At 56.8% G+C, this 23209-nt stretch overlaps 4 protein-coding genes across 4 annotated transcripts; 2 read left to right on the forward strand and 2 right to left on the reverse strand.

Annotated features, from left to right (window-relative positions):
• Nucleotides 1-1004: 1004 nt before the first annotated feature.
• On the reverse strand, nt 1005-11433 carry MMP11 (matrix metallopeptidase 11). The gene is made up of 8 exons (XM_037158706.2): nt 11304-11433; nt 5665-5894; nt 4645-4788; nt 4432-4565; nt 4045-4286; nt 3709-3925; nt 2754-3011; nt 1005-1826 (listed from the first exon to the last, which is right to left on the reverse strand). The coding sequence occupies exons 1-8, from the start codon at nt 11421-11423 to the stop codon at nt 1693-1695; spliced, it is 1479 nt and encodes a 492-aa protein (XP_037014601.2). The 5' UTR covers nt 11424-11433; the 3' UTR covers nt 1005-1692.
• Nucleotides 11434-14193: 2760 nt separating this feature from the next.
• Nucleotides 14194-15992, forward strand: CHCHD10 (coiled-coil-helix-coiled-coil-helix domain containing 10). The gene is made up of 4 exons (XM_037158816.2): nt 14194-14340; nt 14612-14831; nt 15521-15668; nt 15771-15992. The coding sequence occupies exons 1-4, from the start codon at nt 14300-14302 to the stop codon at nt 15788-15790; spliced, it is 429 nt and encodes a 142-aa protein (XP_037014711.1). The 5' UTR covers nt 14194-14299; the 3' UTR covers nt 15791-15992.
• CUNH22orf15 (chromosome unknown C22orf15 homolog) lies at nt 15993-18647 on the reverse strand. Its single transcript, XM_037158815.2, has 6 exons — nt 18402-18647; nt 17462-17548; nt 17235-17372; nt 17004-17078; nt 16764-16920; nt 15993-16068 (listed from the first exon to the last, which is right to left on the reverse strand). The coding sequence occupies exons 1-5, from the start codon at nt 18424-18426 to the stop codon at nt 16781-16783; spliced, it is 465 nt and encodes a 154-aa protein (XP_037014710.1). The 5' UTR covers nt 18427-18647; the 3' UTR covers nt 15993-16068; nt 16764-16780.
• Nucleotides 18648-21820: 3173 nt separating this feature from the next.
• Nucleotides 21821-23148, forward strand: VPREB3 (V-set pre-B cell surrogate light chain 3). Its single transcript, XM_037158763.2, has 2 exons — nt 21821-21930; nt 22680-23148. The coding sequence occupies exons 1-2, from the start codon at nt 21882-21884 to the stop codon at nt 22994-22996; spliced, it is 366 nt and encodes a 121-aa protein (XP_037014658.1). The 5' UTR covers nt 21821-21881; the 3' UTR covers nt 22997-23148.
• Nucleotides 23149-23209: the final 61 nt, after the last annotated feature.

Consider the following 23209-nt stretch of genomic DNA (forward strand, 5'->3'; position numbering starts at 1 on the left):
CTTTCCCAATCTCACAGCTGAGTCTGGAACTCTACCCAGTGGAGGAGAAAGGAGGTGAGGCCTGAAGGCTGAGGCCGGAAGTACCTGTGCCTCAATTTCCCCACCCGGAAAACAGTGCAGCTGAGCAGATAAGAAGGCTCCTAGGAAACACATATCCCGGTTCCCGACCCACAGCTGTTTCTGTGGCTGTGGGAATGGGCAGAATGACAACACTAAGTGGTGCTGGTGTGGGCAGAGGCTCCTGAACTTGGCAGGATTCCAAGGCCCAGGTGGTATTTGGTTTGACTGGTACATCAGATGAGTGTTGGAGGAGAGGGAACCCTCTCCATTCCTTTCTTAACTTTGTGCTTTGTGCCTAACGACAAGCTGATCCCTTCAGTGAAACTAGACAGCCCTGCCCTGCACACTTAAAGCTGGGTTTGGGGACTGACGTGAATGAAAGCATCAAAGCCTCCATGTATCCAGTTGAACAATGCAGTATGTCAACAACAGCCCCCTGCTGACAATTTCTCATGGTTCAGTCTAACAAAAATTGCAGCTATGATAGATGTTACTATGGAGGAGTTACATGTGGGGCCAGGTGGCCAGCACAGAGGCACTGAAAAGTTAGGAGGGCTTGGCTGTGTCCTGACAATGGTGGATAGGTGCTGGGGTGTGGTAAGATCAGACAAAGTGACCACAGCTTGGCGAAGGATGATCTGAAGGGCACTGGGGGAGCAGGAAACAAATTACAAAGCCACTACAGGTGTCCAGTGAGACAATGTGGAGGAATGGAGCAAGAAGCACCCTAGACATTGCACCTAGTCCCATAGACCATAGGCTTGAGGTGAGGGGGCTGCCACCCTGGCTCCCAGGACACAGCAGTTCCCAACCCAGGCCTACCACCTCCCTGTTCCACCTCTTTCCCCATCCTGGCCTCCCAGTCAGAGAAACCCCAGTCAGGCAGGTAGAAAATGACCATAAACACAGTTAGTGTTTAATGACAGTCCTCAGTAAAAAAAAAAAAAAAGAAAAGAAAGGCTTTGTACACCATTTACACGGCTTTGGAGGGTCTCAGTGCTAGGATGAGGGGGTGAGGGAGATCCGGCATATGACAGGATTGAGGTATGTTGGGGCCTCCAGGGCCCTGGGTCTTCAGCTAGAAGCACCCCCCTTCCCGCTGACTCTGGACCTTCTGGCCTGGATCTTGGGGGACATCTCCAGGATCACCAACTGGAAGGCAGCCAGTTCCAAGCATCTCCCCAGAACTGACTTCTCAGGAAAAGGCAGAAGGCCACGGGGCCCCAGGATCCATTTGTCAGCACCCTGCAGGAACCTCACAGCAGGGACAGCGCGAGGGCTCCAGCTCCCCTTAACCTGCTGAGGTCCTTTCCTGAGGGACAGGCATAGAGAGCGAGGACAGCCAGGTTTGACTGTTACCTGCACAGGCAGGGTAGAGCAGGCCCCAGACGACCCTCACACTTAATACCAAAGCCTCCCTGCTGAGTCTGAGACAGTTGCTGGCAGGCAACCACGACCTGCGTGGCCTTCCCTGCAGTTGTCATGGTGGCAGGACCCCCCTCGCAGCTCCCCTGAGGAGACATAGGTTCTGTCCCATGCCTGCTGCCCACAGCCACAAAGATGGCCACAGGTCTCCAGGTGATGTCGGTGGCCTGCCACGGCTCAGGGGCCCTGAGGGCACCCAAGCCATGGCTAACGGAAAGTGTTGGCAGGTTCTGTACAGCCAAAGAAGTCGGGGCCCACAAGACGGGGAAAGCCCTCCAGGGCCTTCACCTTCACAGGATCAAACTTCCAGTAGAGGCGGCCGCGCAGGAAATAGGCGTAACCTGAGGAGAGAGGAGAGTCAGGCCTGGGCAAGTGGACACGGCGCCTCACACCTGCTGTCAGGCTGTGCCAGGGGACAGGCCCGGGGGTGGGGGATCCAGGTTGGGGGGCCTTGGCCACTGCTGAGTTCCTTGAAACCTGAAGGCCCTCCAGAACCTCCTTTCTCTTGGGGGAGCCCTTTAGCCTGCTGAGAGTCTGGTCTGGGCTACCAGCCAGCCTGGTAGGTGCTGAGTGCCTCAGAGGCCCAATTCCTACCTGTCAGGAAAGCAAGTCCCTCTCCCCACACTGGCCCTCCCTCCACATCACTCTATTCCTGCACCCACCAGACACATACACCTGGGCATCTTGAGTCACATGGGTGATACAGGCAACCTAGAGCCCCAGAGCCCAAAGCTACCACCATAGAACAGCTCTCCCAAAAGGTCCTGCTGTGGGAGAGCATAGAAGCGGGGGGGGGGGTGCATGAGAGAGAGCACTGGACTGTAAGTCCCAATCTAGTCCTTGGAGATTACAGGAGGCCAAGCGGTGCAATGGTTAGGAGCAGGGACTACCTGGGTGGTAGTCCTAGCTGCCCACTGTCCACCTGGGTGGCCTCAGTTAGGGAACCTCATCACCTGAACCTCTGTTTGCTCTTCTGGAAACTGGGTTCATAACAGGTACTACACCTGAGAATTGCACAAGACACTTAGAGAACTCAGGTGTCAGTCCTCGGTGTGTAGTGGTTGTGAGTACCAGCCGTGACTAAGGGACCGGGGAAGTCCTGGCACCCCTCTGGCCCTTGGTCTAACTGTAACACGGGGGTGCAGCACTGCCCTGGTGCGGGATGGTGCTGGACAAAGCATCTGCGATGCAAAGCTGATGCTCAGCCACCATATGGTGGGAGATGCAACTCTACACCACTTCTACCAGCCACCCCGTCCCCAACACACCATCGGCATCCTGGAAGGCGGCGTCGATCTCAGAGGGCACTCCTCGCCAGTCAGTGGCCCGGCGGGGCACTGGGCTGTCCACACGGCGGGTGCTGGGGTAGAAGCGCCAGTAGTCTCCACCTCGGAAGAAGTAGATCTTGTTCTTCTCAGGGCCCCAGACCAAGGCTGCATGGACTGGGGACCCCAGCAGGCCCAGGTCGGAGAGGGGTGCAGGTCCTAGAACTGGCTTCTCACCATCGTACACCCAGTACTGAGCCCCTGCAGAGAGGGGAGGCTGCAATGGAGCTGCACGACTGCCACACTCAGCCATCGTGGACCTGCCCAGCTGCCACACTGCCACTGACTTTCCTAGCCTATTTCACTGTCCTGCTTGGTATCCCCAGTCCAGGGGAAGTTGGAGCCAGCAGGAGTAAGCTGGGGTGGTGCAGGCTCTGAGACGTGTCATGTGGGAAAGGTTATTCTAAGAGGCAGACAGGCGCCTGGGCCCCGGCTCCTTCCCTTGGCATTTGGCTGTTCTTAACTGGCCCTTAACTTTGTCTCAGCAGGTCCTGGCTAGACCTTTTGTTTATGAAGTCCCTGCTACCTGGAATGTTCTAGGCTCTCTTCTCTGCCGGTTGAAAGTTAATAGCACAGGCTCTAGGGTCGATAAACCTAGATCAAATCCCTGCTCTGCCTTTTCCAAGCTGTGCCCTCTTATGAGTCATTTCTTCCCCTTGAGCTGGAGGCCAAAGTGGGGCCCACTGTACAGTGCCTTCCATTCTATTCCCACCTGGAGAGCCTCCGCCTCTGGGGGTCTCCGGAGCTGTGCCCAGAGGAGTGAGTCTTGTTCTCTCCTGGCCCTGAGGATTCAGGACGCCTCCTACATGCCCATCATATTTGTCTGTCTGTCCCTACCCTTGGCCATGACATTCTTGGCACCTGGAAATCTGAGCGTGACCCCCCAACTCCCACTCACCCTGAAAGAACCAGATGTGGCCCTGGGCATCCTCAAAGGCTGCATCCACAGGGCTGGGCAATCCTTGCCAGTGGCGAGAGGCCTGAGCAGGGTAGCCAGGCTGCAGCTGGCCCCCACGAAGCCGCCACACAAAGCCCGCCTTGAAGAAGAAGAGCTCGCCACGGATGGTGGATACTGCGTCAAAGGAGACCTTGCAAGCATCTGGTGTGGCTTCCGGCTGAGGTGGGGAGGAAGGGGGGCCAGAAAAGAGCCCACATTGGAGCCATAGAAGCCAGTGAGGTTGAGGAAGCTGGGGCAGGGCCGCCCCTCCTGTCTTCCCACCTTCCTGCGCCTCACCTCCAGTGGTGCGATCTCGTTGGTGTCCACCCTAGCCTGGGGGCTCAAGGCTGGGGGCCTGGAGGTGGGGGCTGGCTGGGGCCGGCCATACAGGTGCTGGATGCCCCTGCGGTCATCTGGGCTGAGGCTCAGCGGGTAGCGGAAGGTGTAGAAAGGGGACATGAGGGCCTTAGCAGCCGTCGTGTGCTGTAACCCAAGCACATGTCCAAATTCGTGGGCTGCCACCTGCAGGAGGTCTGTGCCTGGAAAAGGGAAATAGTCCAGCAATCCCCGAGCCTCCTTCAGCAAGATACCCAAGCTCCAGACCCCAGCTCAGGGACCTTGGCAAGTTCCCATTCTCTATGATCTTCAGTTGCCCCATCTGGAAAATAGGTCCCCAGCCCATACCCTGGTTGTCCCCAATAGTCCAGGTCTCATCATAGTCGAAGTGGACATCCCCTTCTCGGTGGGTCTTCGGGAAGAAGGCATGAGCCAGGATGCCCCCAGGTCCATCAAATGGCAGGTTGTCCCCATGCCAGTACCTGTGGGTAGGGGGGTGAAGGGTCAGCAGCTATTGACAGCTGGGGCTGTTCCCAGAGGGCTTCCAGGCCACCGGTTCACCTGGTGAAGTCGATCATGATGTCGGCGTGGCCCTCGTGCACCTCAGTAAAGGTGAGTGGTGTCACATCACTCCACACCTGGAGGGCCTCTGCTACTGCCTGCCGCACCTGCTCGCGCACCAGCTGCCATGGAAACCGAAGGATCCTGCAGGGAGAAGCAGGGGCCTGGACTTTACTCAGTGCAGGGGCAGCCTCTGATGTCTATGTGGCCAGGAGTTACCCCTGGGTGCTCTGTGGGGGTGCATGCATGCAGGGCACAGACCAGACGAGCCTCAGGTGTGATGCGCTGATCACTCTGCCACATGGGCACATTTTTGTGTGATTTTATGTCCTCGGGTGCACGCAGGTGTCTGCATCAGTGGCAAGAACACAGGACCAGGAGCCCAAGACCTACCTTAAAGACCAGACTATACTGCTCACTGCAGGGAGACCGTGACCCTTTAACCTGCCCGTCAGTTCCCATCCCACCCAGGACATTTCTGGGGCCCCCCGCAGTCTCAACTCCAATGCTATGTGAGCCTATGTCACATGTAACCTGCTACATGATCTTCTTCCCAAGCCAATTCCCCGCCTGCACAATGTGTGAGTTTCAGCTTTGCCTCACTCTCAGGGACCTCAGGTCATGGATCATGGATCCGAACAACGTCAGGATCAATGCCTAGCTCCTCATGGTTGTGGCTGCCTCATTCACCATGGACTCCCAGGGCCTGGGCCTTAGTAGGTCCCCAGAGAGGCTGCCTGTGTGACAGAAAGCTGTGCCCCGGCATGTCTATGGGGTAACCAGGTGTAGGCCGACAGAGGCACTGTCCCTCTGACATGGGAGGGTAGGGCAGTGTCTGTGGGTGCACACAAGTTGAGGTTCAGTAGCGTTGGCCCAGAGATGGCTCAGGGGTCAGTGGACACCAGGTCTGTTAATTGCAGAGATCTCGCCCTGCCGTGTGTTTTGAGAAGCAGGTGTGAAGGTGGCTGGTGCACACATGGACAAACAGCTCTGGAGTCTGCTCATGGCCGAGGGCCCTACCTGTAGGTGAGATCGGTCTTCTCCCAGTGCCCACCAGAGAGCACGAACCGCTTTTGTCGGTTGCGGGCACTCAGCCCATCGGGTGGGTCAGGTACGCCGCAGCGGGGAGGTCTGGGGCCCCCCACAGGCCGAGGAGCCTCCTGTGCAGCAGGGGCAGGTGCCCGGCTGCGCGGAGGAGCTTCATGCCAGGGCTGTGGCCCCCTCCTCAGCAGGCGGTGGCGGTGGGTGACCTGGGCAAGAGAGAGGATGGGAGGCCCAGTCAGGCCGCTGGTCCTCAGGGACCATGGTTAGAGGTCCAGGCTGTCAGCACACGCATGCTCACCCCCCACCCACTGGGTTGCCGGGCAAGCTGAGGGCAAGGGGAGGCATGTGCACTGTCACACTGCAGGCCCTTTGGCGTGAGCTGACCGGTTTCCCGATGGCTTGCTCCAAGGCCTCCTACTGCCTGTCGCTGCCTCCTGGAAGGGTCCAGGGCTGCCTGTCACCTACTCTGGCCATCTGGGCTAGGGGGGTCTGAGTGGGGGAACACAGACTGTACTCTCCACACACAGCCAGGAATGGACTCCACCTGGCTGCCGAGGATAGGCCAGGCCGCGCCTCCTGTTTCCCGCACAGCCCCCGACCCGCAGCAAATGCTTTCCACCTCCCCGCCTTCCCAAGTCCCCTCCCTCCCTCTTCCAGCTCCCAAGTCACATAAGCTACTTCTGCCCAGGACACCCACCTTGGACACAGAGGGACTGCAGTGCTGCCTCAATTTGCTTATCTGACAAATGGGGATAATACCTGCCCATAGTGTTGACCTGAGGATGAGCCAAGGCGATGCATTTAAAGCGCTTAGCCTGGGGCCGGGTACCCAGTAAGGGCACCTGATACTGAGGTCTGATTTCTGGGGGCAGTTTTGCTCACACCTCACCCCCAAGGGCTGGGCACACGGCAGAGCTAGATGTGGTCTGCCTGCCCCCTCTGTGCCTGAGTGTGTGTGTGTGTGTGTGTGTGTGTGTGTGTGTGTGTGTAAGGGAGCAGACAGTTACCAGCGCCCAGCCCCACCCCCCTGCCCTGCCAGAGCCCCCAGATGATTCTGACCTGGAGCTCCCACCCTCCAAAAGTCCCAGGGCAGAGGTCACAATTCTAGTGCATGGAAAAAGCAGGAGCCCAAGAGGTTAGGAGACCCTGCAGAGTCATCCAGCAAGGGCATGGCAGGGCCAGCTGAAGACTCTGATGACCCAGGCCATGGCGAAGGCCCCGCTTTCGGACACCATGTGAAGCCAGAGGAGAGGCACAGAGAAGTGCTGTTTGCTGAGATACTCTGTGTCTGCCTTCCCACAGCCATATTTGGGGTGAGAGCCAGGCCACCCAGGCCCCGCCCTCAGCCTGGCTTCAGCCTCAGCCTCAGCCTCTGGCAGCTCTCCCAAGCCCCAGGTCTCTGGTCAGTGTCCCAGCTCCCGTCGCCCAAGCTCTGGATTATGGAGCCACTAAGAACTCAACCCCCCAGAGCCACCCCGACTCAGCCCCCAAGAATACCCCACTATGAAGTGGTCTTCTGAGAACCTGGAGATTCTGAACCTTAAGGGGGCTATGGAGCTACTTGGGGTGTGGGGCCCTGAATCAGTTTTTCCTCAGTTTGAGCTTCTTATCGAATGGTTGGTTATCTGGCAGAGCCCTGCCTTGCTTGGTTGTGGATTCCAGCTGATGCTGGGCTTACTGCTATTATTAAGTACTTGTCACAGTTGCAGTCCACCCGTATCTAGGCCAGGACCCTGCCAAAAGCTCCATGCACATCCGCTTAGCCCCTAATGGGACCTCTCCCCACCTCCACCTGCATCACGCCCTTTCTCAGATGAGGAAGTGGAGTCCAGAGAAGTTAGAGCCATTTGCTCATGCAACAGCTGGCAGGTGGCAGGCTCTCTGTGCTCACAGCCCATCCTGTCTGCTACCTCTGCTCTGCTTTTTGGGCTGGAGTCACCCTTCTCCTGGAGGAGGGACCCAGGTTGCCTCACCTTGGTGAAGCAGAGAAGGAATGGGAAGTGATTAAGCATTGCTACTTCCCAGGCACTTCACAGATGGGCTCATAGAACATCGCCTCTCCTCCCACAAGGTGGGGATGGGATGATGTATATGCCAGACCTCACATTGAGGATATGGACCCCAGGTCTGTGTGAGAGTCTAGTCTGCCCCTCCACCTCCCCACAATGCCCCTCCTGACCTCCAGGAGATAGTTTTCTTCCCCGAGCCTGGCAGGGGTACAAGGACCCTCCCCGGGAAAGGCAGGGCCATTTGGTGCCCTGGGAGATCCAAACAACCCAGAGCACAGCTCGCCAGCTCTGTGTATGCCCATGGGTAGAAATCTCCCCTCTCCTCTGCCCCCAGTGAGGCCCAGAGCAGCCAGGCGTGGATGGAGGGTGGCCAATGGGCACATACACCGTCCCTTCCTCTCCTTCCCCCACAAGGCACCTCCAGAGCCCTGGATCAGGGCTCTCTCAGCGCAGCAGAAAGAGCTACAGACAGATTCAAAAGGCCCAGTTCTATGCCATGCACCCTTGGACAGGGGACCTTGGGCAAGTTACTATTCTCTCTTAGCCTTGGTTTCCCCACCCATCAAATGGAGATAGTGCCATGGCAAAGGGCTAAATGCCCTCCTTCTGTGATGCCTGCTGCAGCATCTGGCACAGAGCCTGTTCCCTGGCCCCGCTCCTTGCCCCTGTGAGCCTGCCCATCCCACACCTGGGAATCTAGAGCTCCCACCACCCACCAGTCATCCAGCTCCCCAAATGTCTCTAGACTTCAAACTGTAAACCAGGAGTTGCAGCCAGAAGGTGGCTTGCAAAGCCAGGAAAGAAGAGTGACTTATGCAAGCTCTCCTGCAAGCAAATGCCTCTTATACCCTGTTTGTTTCACGTTCATTAGTCTTGGAGAGAGAGTGAGCGAAGGCAATAGGATGGAGGTCTCCAGCCAGCGGGATCTTTTAAGGGAAGCTCATCATTTAGTGGCTCTTGGCTCCCGTTTCCGCATGATTGGGACGGGACACATGCTCCCTGCCCCACTGACCTTCCACACTTCATCTTTCTGAGTACTTTCTGGCCTGGGGCCAGATGGCCTAGCTGCAAGGCCTGGCACAGGCAGCTTGCTGATTCCTAAAATGGGTGCACTGGTCCTCGCAAGGCTGCCAGAATTCAGTGAGGTGGGTGGTGGGTGGTGTGGGCACAGACCACACCTGACCTCATCGACATCCATGGGGGTCAGGGGGCAGGCATTTCCCAGAGCCCACAAAGGTCAAGAATTTTACCCAGGGTCATACAGCAAGTGGGGCAAGAACTGGTCCTAGGCCCAGGGCTCATGCTTCCCCATCCAGAGCTCTCTTTGCACCCCCTCAGCTCTCGGCCTGTCTCCAAAACCCACGCTGCTGAGAAGTGTCTCTTCTGCTGGTGCACTCCCTCCTCCTGGGCCAGTATCCCTCCCTTGGCCAGCCCTGTGTGGTAGCTGTCCACTCGCCCCGTCCTCCTCTGGCAGGCACCAAACCACAGCCTCAAACATCCTCGAGGAATTTCTCTGCTGACTCAATCTCTTGGCTGAGCTAGAGGCTCAAGGTCAGCCTCTGGGACAACTTCCAATCAAGAAAATGGAGGTTTCTGATAGAGGGGAGGTAAAGGAGGACCGCAGACTAGGGGACTGCTGGGTTAAGCCAGACTAGCTGTACCCCTCTCTGGGCCTCAGTTTGCTGTTGGTCTAATAGAGATAATTAATCATGGCTATGCCTTCTGCTGTCAGCAGGAGGTAACCCTGACAGGAGGGTACTTTGTTAGGTTGTACAGAAGACAGGAGAACATCATCGCATCATTCTATTTAGCATCAAGCCCCTTTGAGGCTCAGAGAGACCAAGCAACTTGGCCAAGCACACAGCCCATCAGCAGGCAAATCCATCTTCTCCTGACGTTGTGACCAAATCTTTCCCTTCCCTCCCCTCCCCTGTCGGTCCCAGGGGCTGCAGGGCTTTCAACAACCCTGAAAGCTGCTGAACTGGGATAGATAAATATTTACAGAGCTTTCCTGACCCTGCCAACAGCAGCCTGCGGATAAACACATCTGAGGCGACCCCAGATGCTCTCTGCATATCTGCACAGTGTCAGGCAGCATCCCAGCTCAGACTCAGCCCCACCTGACTCCCCACAAGCATCAGAGTGGCAGCTACAGGTGACAGAATGTCTCCAGTGTGCCTGGCTGTACCTCTCCTCGAATTACCTCATTTAATTCTCAATGCCCAGCAGTGGGCACTGTTGTCTCCCACCAACTCCTGACAAGACTGAGGGGGTGAGACTCTCTAAAGGCGCAAGAAGGGTCACCTAGGGCCACATGATTCAAACCCAGTCACTCCCATCCCCAAACCAGAGGGTTCAACTGCTACCCAAGGTGGTATCCGACTGTCCCAAAATCTAGGGGACCGGAAGGGGCTGAGGAAGAGGACAGGCTTCCACACTGAGGTGCCTCCCCCATCCTATTTCTTCCTGCTCCCATAGCCAGCAAGGCCAAGGCTGGCCAGGGCAGCCCCTCTGACCCGAGACAGAGGGGCCCAGCCTGGTCAGACCTCCCTCCTTACCACAACAGTCCCACACTCTTGCCTATCATACCCCACAATGATCTCATCCCTTCCTAAGCTGTCTGATACCTTAGCTGCCTGTAGGGATGGGGTGGGCCCCCAGGGGCCCGTGGGTCTGCACTTACCAAGCTTCTGACTCCATGCCCTGCCTGGTCACCCCTGTGACTGGTTCCTCGAAACCCCAGCTCAAGGGGAGTGTGCAGCTTTCTGGGCACACACAGACTATCACACACAGGCTGTCAGACACACCCCATGACTGGTCCTCTTCTCGCTCTGCTGCTCTCTCACGTGGACTCTGTTCTTCCCGTGGATCGCGCCTTCTTCTTCTCCCTTCCCTTGCTCTCCCACCCCCTTGCTCTCTGAGGTTCACAACTCTACACCCTTGGCTCCCCTTCTTCTTACTTTCTCAGTCTCTCTCTCTCACACACACAAACACACACGCACGTGTGCACACACTCATGCTGTCCTGGCTCCAAGCCTCCCAAACTTGCCACCTACAAGTGCCGAGGCGGCGGCACCACCTCCAGGCTCAGACGCCACCTCCCCCAGAGCACCTGATGACCTCCCCAGCTCTTCCCTAATCCTCCAGCCCACTGCGCAGTTGGAGGTGTGATCACCAAGGCCATACTCCTGGAGGCTGACACCAGCCTGAGACCAGCTCTGCTTTGTCCCTACAATAGAGGGCTCCGTAACCCTCTATTTATTGCAGGAGTACCTGTAACCATTCCCTCTGGCACTTTCCCCAGCACACTCTAGCATCTGTGGCTGGGGCACGGAGGAGCGGGTCCCCACGCTGCCAGGGGGCGTGTGTCTAGCGCCCAGCTGCGTCTCACCAGACTGGGCGATCCCTATGCAGGCTTCACTTGCACACCTCCAGGGAGGGGAAGCTCACTATCTACCACGCCCACAGGGATCCAGAAGGCGTTTTGGGTAACGGGCAGCACCAGGACACCCCAACGCCTCCCTGGGTCCAGCTCCACCTCTGGGCCCAGCCCGCGTGCCCAGCGACCCCTGAGAGAGGAGCGGCCGACCAGCGATGGGCACCTACCGGCGGCCGCGGGGCCCGGGCCAGCAGCGGCGGCGGCAAGGACAGCAGCAGCAGCAGCAGCAGCAACGAGTACAGGAGGACGCGCAGAGCCGCGCCGCGGAGCCCACTGGCCCGAGCCATCCGCCCCAGGGCTGCCCGGCCTGCTGGGCCGCGCCGGCACACCGCCCCTTATAGCCTCCGGCCCGCCCCCGGCCCGCCCCAGCCCCGCCCCTAGCGCCTTTTGTTCTAAACTCTCCCCGCCGCAACTGTAGCTGCCAGGATGGGGGAGGTGGACAAGGGAGCCGCTAGAGGGTTTAGGGGCCTGGGGCCCTGAGACCCGTCCTAACTACGGGCGAGCTGAGGTTTGGCGCTGAGTGACCCTGGCCAGCTGGTACTGCTCCGAGCCTCAGTTTTCCAAATGTGCAGAGGGTTTCACTCCTCCTGGTCCTTACCCTCAACTTTGGAAGGGGCATCCCTAGCTGGTCACCCTGGTGGCCTGACCTCTGACATCCTGCGAGCCTATGACAGGTGGTTGTACCCATGAACAAGTTTCTTTACTTCTCAGAACCTTGCTGATCCATTTTGAAGGCTGCACTGTATTCCCTGTGATAAAAGGGGTATTAAAATGTGTCCCAGGGAAACTGAGCCAAAGGGGGGCTACTGGCCTCCCCCTCCTCCCACCCCAACTTGGAACAGAACTGTGACAATATATGGATGGGGAGACTCAAACCCCAGGAGGGAGCGACCAGAACAGGCTTCTTCTCCACCCGTACCAGGGGGCAATGGAGTGTGATGAGCTGGAGGGAGGGTTTGTCAGAGGGTACGGGGTCTCTGGGGGCCCAGGCTATCCCTTCATCAGGGACTAACAGGCTCCCCAAGCTTCCCGAGACCTAAAGGAGGTGGTTTCCGAGTGCTGGAAGGGGTCCTCCAGTCTCACACTCCCTGTGATGACTGGGTGCCTTATCACCTCCCCAGGCAATCTGCTCTGTCATGGCAACACTGCTGAGCCAAAAAGCAGACAGTGGCTCTTGTCTTGGTGGGCAGGGTCCTGAGTGCTACTAGATGAGGCCGTGGACACCCAGCCTAGGCCTGGGCTGGGGGAAAAGAAAGGACAATGGGCTGAGTCAACCCTCCCTCCCGCCCCAGCCGCCCCAGCCGGGAGAGCTTTCACGGCTTCTCCAGGAAGGCTCCACAGAGACACCTAGAGGGCGACGAGATGGCTGACTGCTGAGATTTTCCCTACCTAAATCTTGTTAGCAATTTTTTCTCTAAAGTGACTCACTTTTAAAAGTTGAAATACTTACTTCAGCCTCATTCTTGGCAATATTGGTCAAGAAATCATGGACTTGATGAGCTAATTATATGTTTTTCTGATATACAGGAAAATACATAATGATTTCAATGAAAATGTTTATTAAGTGGTCTTGAGTACCTGCCTCCAGGGCTGTATGGATGAATTATGGAGAACCTGCAGTTCACCGATCATGGGAGCTGAAGTAACAGCCCCCCGCAGTGCAGACCCAGGGTGGCAGGCCATGATTACACACTAACCAAGCATTCAGCAAGGTCAGCTGGTCACTGAGGGCTTCCTGTAGGACGAGGACCCTGAAGAGCCTAGAAGGATAGGCGAACCTGGCAAATGAGAACAGGTGGACAGGGACTATAAAGGAATAGAGGTTGGACCAGGCATGTCTGTGAGGAGAAAATGCCCCACTCTCGACATGCGTACTTCACCTTGAAGTGTGTGATAATCCCCACCTGAGAGAGGAGAAAACTGAGGCCCAGGCCCCCAGGCAGGGGTCAACGGAGGACCCTCCTTCACAGGCAGGGTGAGAGGTAATAACACGGTAGTGCACGTGTGGCCTGGAAATGCCTTGCACACACATAACTGAGTATACATTACACCCCCCCATGCCTTTGCTATGGGTGATTTCATCTTCCCCGTGATTCTTGTGCAACCAGGCTTCAGTTTCCCCTCCCATGACACAAGGAAGAGTGATAGGAGTGTGAAGTAAAGAAGTCAGCTCCCCATTCGAGTAATAATATGACCACTTCGAAGTCACTCAGAAAAGACCATAAAACCTGGAGCTCCTGAAGTGCTGGGAAGCATCCTAAATCTGCACCTCCGCCCTACTCTCGGCCCGAAACCAAGGTGGTAAAATGGAGAGGTCACAGGATTCCAACGTGTACAAGCGTCTCTAGGCACTCGGGTCACATACTTCAGGATGGGCACGCTGCTTGAATGTCGTGTAAACTCTGCCGGTGTGTGGCGCTGCATTCGCGGGGCAGAGGCGTCAGGCCGGGCGGAGGGCCACGAGGGGGGCGCCTCATCGCACCCGGGTGCTGCGCCAGGCTGCCGGAGCTTGCAGTGCACTTTTCCAGAAAGGAGTGGAAGAGGGGTTCCGGACGCCCCCTGGCGGGAATTCTGGAGACCGGTCCCGCAGGGCCTTCCCCAGGGCACCTCATCTCCGTTCTAGTTCCCTCTCCCCGTCCTGCTGTCCCCACTCGCGCGACACTGACACCACTCAGTAGTCCGCATACCCTGTCTCATAGGAAAGGAAGGAACACAGCGCGGCCTGGCGCCTCGTGCCCCCTCCCAGGCGGGCATCGGCCGGTTGCCTCCCGGTCTCCTCTGCCCTGGAGCACCGGACAACACTCTCTGAGCTCCGTGCTGGTCTTTGAAGGCACACGCCGGTCGTCCTTGCGTAAACTCTCCGTCCCCTGCGACAGCGGGTCATATCCCCAGGATCCACACTACGCAGGCCAAGCGCAGGAAGGGCACAGTCACATTTCCAGCTGCAAAGGTCGCTGAGACAAGAGGACGATGGAAGAGTACGCCCGGCGGACCCGCGGGAGTGAAGTGCCGCAGCAGAGCCCAACCTCCCCGGGGGCGTGTCCCGGAGGCTCCGCCCCTTGCGCCGGCTTGTGACAAAGTGTGCCACCTCTGTCCTGGAGACACAATCTCCGCCACCGTTTCGGTCTCTGACTCAGCTCAACCGAGCCCCACCGCCGCGACCATGCCCCGGGGGAGCCGTAGCGTGTCCGCCCGGCCAGCCAGGTGTGAGCGGGACAGGGGACCCCTGGGGAGAGGGCTCGGGATCTGCGGGTACTCCCTCAAGGACGTAATAATGTGACCTTGGCGACTACCGCGCCATCTTAGCGGGGGGGGGGGGTATGGGGGAGGAGAGGGAAATATCACAACCACGTGTCTGAGACTGGTCGCCCACACGACCGGAGGATGAAAGGGGGCATTTCCAGGGGCTGCCGGCACCTCGGGCCTCTGGCCTGGGGTCCGGCCAGGATTAACCCTGCGACTTCCCACCCCGCAGCCGCACTGCCGCACCTTCTGCCCACCCTCCCGCTCACCCGCCGCCCTCCGCTGCCGCGCCGGCCCCCGCTCCGTCGGGGCAGCCGGGCCTGATGGCGCAGATGGCGTCCACGGCCGCTGGGGTAGCCGTGGGCTCTGCGGTGGGACACGTCGTGGGTAGCGCCCTGACTGGAGCCTTCAGCGGGGGAAGCTCAGAGCCCGCCCAGCCTGCCGCTCAGCAGGTGAGCAACAGACTCCAGGGAAACCGAGGCCCACTTCTCTGAAGGCCACGGAGCAGGGAGTACAGCTGGCAGGCTCTCCCAGACCCTTCCCTGAGGCCAAGGTCCCTAGACTCTCAGGAACAGATGCCAACCAGCCCTTTAGAGATGGGGCAGCCCAGGCCCTTAGGGCTCAGACACTAGCCAGAGGTCACCTAACCCTAGTAGAGGGGAGGGGTGTTGAAGCTCTTGTCTCCCCTCTCCCTACTGTAGTCCCTGGGCCCAAGGGCAAAGGGTAGCTGGTGACTGGCCTCTCCTCCACTGGGCGCCCCACCAGTCCTGAGCCAAAGCAGATTTAGAGCAGGGTCAAGGGTGATGAGGATCAATGTGGCTGAACCAGGAAGTCCCTAGAACTTGTGGGGGAGGGGCTCGTATTCCAAGAGTACCAGCAGAGCACTCACTGGGCTTTTCTAGAGTCTTCTCCCACCTGCCCAAGACGCCCAATAGGAGGCAGCAGGGAGATGCTGTCTGTCGTCTGCTGGGTGGCGTTAAGAGGGCTGTGGGCTCACACTGTGTAACACATGGAGCTGAGTCTGCTGGTCCTGGGTCACTCAGCCTGCCTGGGACCCTTGGGGCCCCTGGGCTGGGGTGGTGGGAGGGGCAGGTGGCTCCCCCAGTTTGAGTTGACTTTGCTGCCTCCTGCGCCACCCCAGGCCCCGGCCCGCGCTGCCCCCCAGCCTCTGCAACTGGGGCCCTGCGCCTACGAGATCAAGCAGTTCCTGGACTGCTCCACCACTCAGAGTGACCTGACCCTGTGCGAGGGCTTCAGCGAGGCCCTGAAGCAATGCAAATACAACCACGGTGAGCATGTTGCCCTCCGACCCAGGCAGGGGCTGGGAGGGGCAGCCCCTCTTCCTATACCTGTGGGCTGACCACCAGCCTGTGCCACCCCTTCCTTCATAGGACTGAGCTCCCTGCCCTGAAGAGACCGGGCCACGCCGGTGGTGCAGACTGGAGCAGATTCAGCAGCCAGCTCTGCACTCACCTCCGCCCGTTCACCGACAGCCAGACTACGATGCCAGAATGTACCCATGAAGCTGGGATTGGGAGTAAAGAGAGGGTTTCTCACCCCACAGGTGACCTGAGACACAAATGTGCAATTAAAAGAGTTTATTTTAGACCAGAGCCTCCTGTGTGCCCTCTCACTGGCCTGTCTGCTGGGACCATCGTGGTTGAAGGGGTGGTAGCGATGATTCACCTCCTGGGTGGGGAGGGAGGAGCCCTGTTATAATCCCACAGCCTTGGGCAGTCAGGTGGCCGGTAAGGGGTTAGCAGGTGGCTTCAAGGTCATCTGACTTTGGAAGCTAGGATCCTAGTTGTCTCTCTCAGGGGTGCATGCCTCCTCCACCCTTCTTGTCTCTGCCTTTGGATCCCCTTCTCTGCACCCACATCTTAGGGGCCCCTGGCGGCCTCACATCCTGTGTGTGACTTTGCCCTTCTTACTGATACAGCTCAATAATTCAGGATTTCACAAGAGGAATGCTGCTGGGCCCTTTGGGTCTGATCACACGAGGCAGAGGTCACGGCCAGCCTCCTTGGATCTGAGTCCAGCTTGGCCACTAGACTGTGGTGTGCCCAGTCACGGGGCCCCCACCGTCACGTGTGCTGTGGCCTTCATGGAATTGATTTCGTAGTTCTGCGTCGAGCACCTCCTGAATGCCGGGCCCTACGCCACATCTCCCGGGCACTGAGGATGTTCTTGCCCCGGGGCACTTACACTCCAGTGGCATGCCGGGCGCCTGTCTCTGCTGGGGACAGTATGTTCCATCTTTCATGTATATGTGCCTGTGTCATGGGGGTTTCCTACCTCTCTCAGTACACGGGTGTCTGTCTCCCGGGAAAGGGTCCCATCTCTGGGTGTGACTGTCCCCCCAGGTACCCATGTCTCCTCCTCACCTGGCTCCTGGTCCCAGCTAGTGGGTCCTGGACAGCAGGGAGCCCAGCCTTTGGGGCCTTGAAGGAGAGCCTTGCTCCTGGTGGCCACGCCGAGTGCCAGTACGTCTCCTCCGTCTGCTGCTTGTTGGGGGTAGGCCTGACAGCCAGCACAGCTCCTCTGGAAGGCCCAGGAAGCCCTGCCTGTTGGGGCTGGGGAGAAGATGCTTCCTCCCCACCCCAGGGCTCTACTGTGATACTCACCTGCTAACTCTGGACACCAGTCTTCCAGGTTTTCCAGTAGGGACTCATAGCGAGTGGGGGCCCCACCCTCCCCATCTGTGGAGGTAAAAAGAAAGGCTCCTTACTGGCCCCTGCTTCTCACTGTAAACCTATTTGCCGGCTCAGGCTGGGGTCAGGGCCGGGCATTGGGTACAAGGGTCAGGGCTAGGTTCTGGCCAAAGTGGCGGCCAACAAGTCTTGGGCTCCACTTACTAATGATCTGCACGAGGACATAGGTCCCACGCTCCTGCAGCAGGGCGCCGCCTGTGGAGGGGGCCTGGGAAGCCCCCTCCTCCAAGTCTTTGCTCAGGATCACCAGGTGCCCATCCTGGCCCAGCAGGGCGACGGTTGCTGGGAGGGCAGGGAGGTAGGCAGCACAGGGCTGGTACCCATGCCTGCAGCCCTGCACCCCCACCCCATCACCCCTCCTTGCCCCTCACCATCTGGAAGCGCCCGCCCCCTCTGCCTTAGGTGGGCAGTGAGAGTCTCCAGGCTGCACCAGGGGTTCACCAGCTCCCAGCAGCCAGCTGTGGGGAAGGAGCAGAGGTGAGCGAATGAGCCTCTCTATTTCCCCCCAATCTGGGACTGTATGCTTCTCCCATTTCTCTCTCCCCTCCCTTTTTTTTTTTTTTACTTAAGTGATTTGTTAAAGTACAATTTACATAACATAAAATCCATTATTTTAACCAAAGTATATGATTCAGTGGCATTCATAGGTATGTTCAGAGTTGTACAGCCATCACCTCTATTTCTAAAATATTTTTGTCACCCCCAAGAGTAAACAATGTCCCCACTAAGCAGTTAACTTTTTTCTTTTCTTTTTTCCAATTACAGTTTACATTCAATATTATTTTATATTAGTTTCAGGTATACAGCATAGTGGTTCTCCCATCTCTTAATCAGAGCAGGGAGTAGGACTGCAGAATAGATAACTGTACCCCGCATCAGCCAGCTCTCCAGATGGTAGCGATGGGTGCACAACTCATGCCTCCCGCACTGGACAGCCTCCTGCCCACAACGGACCCTCTCCCACCGGAGGCTTGGGAATTGCAGCTGGTTAGAGTTCAGGTGCCTGAGGCACCCTGGACTTTGAAGGCCACTGACAGTAGTCAAGAGATCACGCAGTTTAAAAACACCCTCCGTGAGAGCAGCATGGCAGATGCTCTAGGGAGAGGGGCCCGTGTGGGTTTCCTGGTACCCAGCCTGGCTCTTCCCTTCCCAGGACTCGCTCCAAGCACTAGTTCTGCTTCCTCAGAGAGGTCCTTCCCCAAAACCCCCATCTCCTTCCCCGCACTGCCTCCACCCTCTCCCCAGGGCAGAGGGCAGCAAGCTGAGTGTACCATTCCGGACCCATCTGCTGGAACCCGGGGCCTTACTTACCTCCAAACATCACCGTGATAAACATGGCTTCAGGGGAGAGAAAACAGATGTGGGGGCTTTGGTACCCCAATGGCTGACTAAGGAAAGAACTGGGGCTGAGATCTACTAGTTATATGTGTTTGTGGGTGGATCCGTGGGTGACGAGTAGGTGATGGGTGGGTGAGCCTGGGCTGAAGTCCCTACTTGGCCTCCTCTTCCTCCTGCTGGCTAGGTCAGAGTAGCAGGAGGAGACAGGCCCTCCCAGCTTCCGAGCCGGTCTCCATGGTAGTGGGAGCTGCCAAGACATCCAGGCAGGAAATGCCTTCCCCTCAGTATCCTGGTAACCAGATCTGAGGTAAGGCTACAGTGGGGCCTGGAGCCTTGGTTTCCAGGGACATCCAGAGACCACATTCTCCCACCAGTAGAGACTGAGCTCCCAGACTGAAAGTGGGGGAGGTTCCTGGGGGCAGTAGCTCACCCCTGTGAGCTGGTAGCTGGCCAGGCCCTGGCCAACATGGGGTCCTCACCAACCTTGCAGGCTCCCCACCAACTCAAGGCCCGTTCTCTGCCCCCTGCTCCTGTTCTTTCCCTCTGCCTTCCTCCTTGTTCCAGCCTCCCCTATCTTCTTCTGTTCTTGTAGGGTTTTTTAAGTTAACTTTGAGGTAAAATTTATATACAGTAAAATTTACCCTGTTTAGTATTTTGAGTTTTGACAAATCTCATGTAACTACCACCACAGTTGGGATACAGAACATTTCCATCACTTCCCAAAATTTCCCCATGCCCCTTTGTAGTCAGCTCCAGCCCCTGGCAAGCACTGCCTTTTCCAGAACGTCCTATAAAGGGACTCACACAGCACGGGACCCTTCGAGTCCTACCTCTTTCACACAGCAGAATGCATCTGAGACTCACTCAGGCTGTCGGCTGTATCAGGGGTCTGTTCCCATACACAGACACAGTTATACGTGTAGTTACATGTACAGTTGCACACATATAACTACATGTATGTATGGAGTTTGTTGCTTTTGATCTTTGGGGGAGTCTCGTTCTCTGTGTGTTGATCGGTTTGTTGATCCATTCACCTGCTGTTTTGGGTTGTTTTCAGTTTTTGGCGATTATGATAAAGCCAGTGTAGAATTTGCCTACAGGTTTTTGTGTGACTCAGTGTTTTCATTTCTCTGGGATAAACACCACGGGAGGAATTCCTGGGTCAGATGATGAGACTATGTTTAACTGCGCGGGAAACTGCCAGTGTTTTCCAGCATGGCCGCACCGTTTTTCCTTGTCCCTCTTTTGTCTGGTTGTGGCCAGACCTCCCAGAGGCACGGCTGTCCCTCTCACCACCTCTCTCGCTCTCTGCCCCCATCTCGCCATCTTTCCCTGTCTCGTATTTATCTGTCTGTCCTTCCCTCTTCTCCTCCCTCCCCTCCGCGCTGCATCTCCCTTGTTCTTTCTTTGGGTTCTCGTGTTGTTTCTCTGCCTCTCCACCTGTGCCCCACCTTCCCCTGACTTCTCTCTCTCCCTCTTCCTCTCACTTTATCATCCTGCCTCTTTCCTCCTCCCTTATCATCTCTTCTCTCCAGTTCTGTCTCCTGCCCACCACCCAAGAGCCCCACCAGTCAGGGTACCCAACCTTTGCCAGCTCCCTTTTCCCCAAGTGCTCAGAATCAGTGCTGTGGAAACAAACAGCATTTCCCAAACTTATTTAAACACAGGCCACTTTGTGCCGGGGACACCACTGTATCTGGGGCCCCGAGTCCTGCAGAACCACACACAGCTCAGGGGTGGCTGCAGCCAGATTCTGAAGGAACAGCCCCTCTGGGTCCTGGACCCTCAGCTCTGACAACCGTCGCTGTGGTCAGGGAGCTCTGCCTTTGGTGCAGATGGGGGGTCTCTTATCTTGAGGGTTGTGGAGATGTGGGGGTGTCAGGAGTGCACTGGGACCCGTGTGGGCGGGGGGGTGTTTATAACAATCCCCCAAAGGAGCTCTCAGGCTGCGAGATAATGAGAGTGCACTGTTTCGATTAGTTTTATGATATTATTTAGGTCTGGTAAGGCTGGCAGAGCAGTAGATGATGGCCATGGAGAAAACAGTTTGTTACAGTCCCCAAGAGGAGGGGGGGACACTGTGTCCCTAGGGAGGGGGTCACATGGGGGAAGCACCAGGATCATCAGGAGACACAGGGATAGGGGGAAACGGGTCCACAGCCTTTATTGGAGTTTCAGAGGGAAGGAACAGGCTCAAGAGTAATTTCAGAGGGTATGGGGGTGTAGGGTTATTACTGATTGGCCGGTACCTGGGTGGCTAGTGCAGGAGGATAGAGAGAGCCCAATAAAGGAGGTAGGTGGGAGTGCGGGCTCAGGGTTGCTTGGTTTGCATTTGGAAAGTATCTCTAGGAGCTGGCTAACCCTGGGAGGGTCAGCCCTCTAGGTCAGCAAGGCCCCAGATGTTAAAGCATCAGAATGCAGGAAATAAACAACGTGATTGATAAATGTGCTGTGCCTGGCAGGGGGTACACAGTCCTGTCTTTGCATTTTTACAGCTCTTGAGCCAGCACTATGCTTATCTTCATTTTCCAGATGAGGAAACTGAATCCAAGCCAGTCAGCTCTGCTCCATCTGGCAAATCAAGGCACTGACCACATCAAGGCTGGTAAAGATGTGAGTCACTTACCCACTGATGGGAGCGCTGACGGTATCCACCACAGCTGAACGTACGCATTTCCTACCCCCAGGCCCTTCTAATGCTGGGTGTCTGTCCAGCAGAAATGAAAACACAGGTGCATCAAAGACACTGACAGGATCGTTCACAGCAGTTTTATTTGTAAAGGCCAAGGGCTGGAAAGCACAGGAAATAACAGGATAATGGGTAAACTAATTCACACAATGGATCACGCATGGCTATTAGGACGAATTAAACATCACTCACATTCTGGATGATGGCCATAATGTTGAACAAAAGGAGAAGGAAGAAAAGAGGATACACTCGCATTTCATTATGGGAGGTTCCAGAGCAGGCAAAACTGACCTAAGTGATTGAAGGCATAATGATGGTCCTTACGGTTGGGGGTGGGGGAAAGTGGTGGGGGATGAGAGAGCCTTCTGGGGAGATGGAAATGTTCTAAATTTTGATTTGCGTAGAGGTTACAGGGGTATGTGAGTGTGTGTGTATATATATGTATTTTATCTACAAAATCATCGAGCCATACTTCAAAGATTTGTGCACTTTATCATATGTGAGGCACACCTCCGTGTAAAAGCAGCCCGTTCTGCATTGCACGTGTGGCTTTCAGCTTCTGTTCTCAGAAGGCCCTGTGAGGTCAGGATGCTCACGTTTGGGAAGACGGGGCCTGGTGGTTGGGGCCCAACCACTGCCTCCCCCCACCCATCAATGGGCTGATTTGCATGCCCTGTTGTGGCCCAGTAGCCTCCCCGGCTAGTGCCCTAAAGCACCTGGAGCACGCCCAACAGAACACTCCTGTCTGCCTCCCTGCTGCCACAATGGCCTGGTGGCACCTGGCCCTCCTTCTGATTGGAGACCTGCTGGCAGGTGAGCCCTCCCTGGGCCTGGCTCACCTGGGGTTACGTGGGAGATGGCACTGGCTGCAGAGGCCTCCTGCAAGGGAGCAAATAGATGTGAGCCGTGGGAGGATTCTAGAAGGGGCTCTGAGGTGGAAGGGAGAACTAGCTACAGGTGGCTCTGCTCTAGACCTGGGCCAAGTCACTTCTTTGTGTGGGGCTCAGTTTCTCCATTTCTGAATGAGATCACCAGGATCCCTTTGAATTTTGACTCTTTAGGGTTTTAGAAGGGACTAGAACAGGTCACCTTTTGAGTTTTTCACAGGGAAAGCTGGTGTGGGCTGGTCCTCATCTCACAGTGTCTCAGGAACAACCAAACTCCAGGAAGGTCCCCAGCATCTGAGGCTGAGCTGATGGGTGGTACAGCCCAGGAAACTTCCTGGAGGGGCTGAGTCTATAGCCAGGGTGTGAAAGAGCCAGTCCGACCAAGGGGCCAGGGGTCTTCAGTGCCCCGAGGGGTAAGAGTGAGCAACAGAAGCAACCAGAGGCCACCATCCCACATTGTAAACTCTAGGCCCTCCACTGAACACAGATCCTTGGGAACATGGCGCTAACAGGGACTTAGGAGTTGCCATCTCAGTACCCCACCCAGTGCCGACACCATGGCAGCAGAAGGGCCTTCAGGAACAGGAATTGTTTGGGAGTCTGACCGAGACTTCATGAGGCAGGGGTGGGAGAGAAGGGGCCCAGGCCAGGCCTGAGCACGTCTGTCTCTCTCAGTCTCCCAGGCAGCTCTGACCCAGCCAGAGGCACTGTTGGTCTTCCCAGGCCAAGTGGCCCAACTATCCTGCATGATCAGCCCTCGTCATGCCACCATTGGAGACCATGGAGTATCTTGGTACCAGCAGCGAGCAGGGAGTGCCCCCCGCTTTCTCCTCTACTACCGTTCAGAGGAGGATCACCACCGCTCCCCAGACATCCCGGATCGTTTCTCGGCAGCCACAGATGCAGCCCACAATGCCGGCATCCTGATCATCAGCCCCGTGCAGCCGGAGGATGATGCAGATTATTACTGCTCCGTGGGCTACATATCTTAGGGGTGGGGTGTGGGATGAATGCCTCCTGTCTGTCTCCCACTTCTGTCCTTGACCTTAGGTCCCTCTCTAACTTTCTCTGAGCCTTGATGTTCCTCCTCTGTAAAATGGGCTAATAATATCTGGCATGTCAACAATAACTATTCAAAAGGCCATGAGATTGCTGCTGAAAAAGTGATTGCATTTGGTCTGGGAGGAGGAGGAGGGCATTCTGGG

This window comes from Artibeus jamaicensis, unplaced genomic scaffold (genome assembly GCF_021234435.1).
Source record: "Artibeus jamaicensis isolate MK-2021 breed Jamaican fruit bat unplaced genomic scaffold, CSHL_Jam_final contig_1128, whole genome shotgun sequence".
NCBI lineage: Eukaryota > Metazoa > Chordata > Mammalia > Chiroptera > Phyllostomidae > Artibeus > Artibeus jamaicensis.

Coding starts and splice junctions, on each gene's coding strand:
- MMP11 (XM_037158706.2), bottom strand. CDS start 11,423: ATGGCTCGGGCCAGTGGGCTCCGCGGCGCGGCTCTGCGCGTCCTCCTG. Junction 4,789..5,664: donor AAGACCGATCTCACCTACAG/GTAGGGCCCTCG, acceptor TTCTCCCTGCAG/GATCCTTCGGTTTCCATGGC. Junction 4,287..4,431: donor GACTATTGGGGACAACCAGG/GTATGGGCTGGG, acceptor TCCCTTTTCCAG/GCACAGACCTCCTGCAGGTG.
- CHCHD10 (XM_037158816.2), top strand. CDS start 14,300: ATGCCCCGGGGGAGCCGTAGCGTGTCCGCCCGGCCAGCCAG. Junction 14,832..15,520: donor CCCAGCCTGCCGCTCAGCAG/GTGAGCAACAGA, acceptor GCGCCACCCCAG/GCCCCGGCCCGCGCTGCCCC. Junction 15,669..15,770: donor GCAATGCAAATACAACCACG/GTGAGCATGTTG, acceptor CTTCCTTCATAG/GACTGAGCTCCCTGCCCTGA.
- CUNH22orf15 (XM_037158815.2), bottom strand. CDS start 18,426: ATGTTTATCACGGTGATGTTTGGAG. Junction 17,373..17,461: donor GGGGCGGGCGCTTCCAGATG/GTGAGGGGCAAG, acceptor CTGCCCTCCCAG/CAACCGTCGCCCTGCTGGGC. Junction 17,079..17,234: donor TGTCCTCGTGCAGATCATTA/GTAAGTGGAGCC, acceptor TTACCTCCACAG/ATGGGGAGGGTGGGGCCCCC.
- VPREB3 (XM_037158763.2), top strand. CDS start 21,882: ATGGCCTGGTGGCACCTGGCCCTCCTTCTGATTGGAGACCTGCTGGCA. Junction 21,931..22,679: donor GATTGGAGACCTGCTGGCAG/GTGAGCCCTCCC, acceptor TGTCTCTCTCAG/TCTCCCAGGCAGCTCTGACC.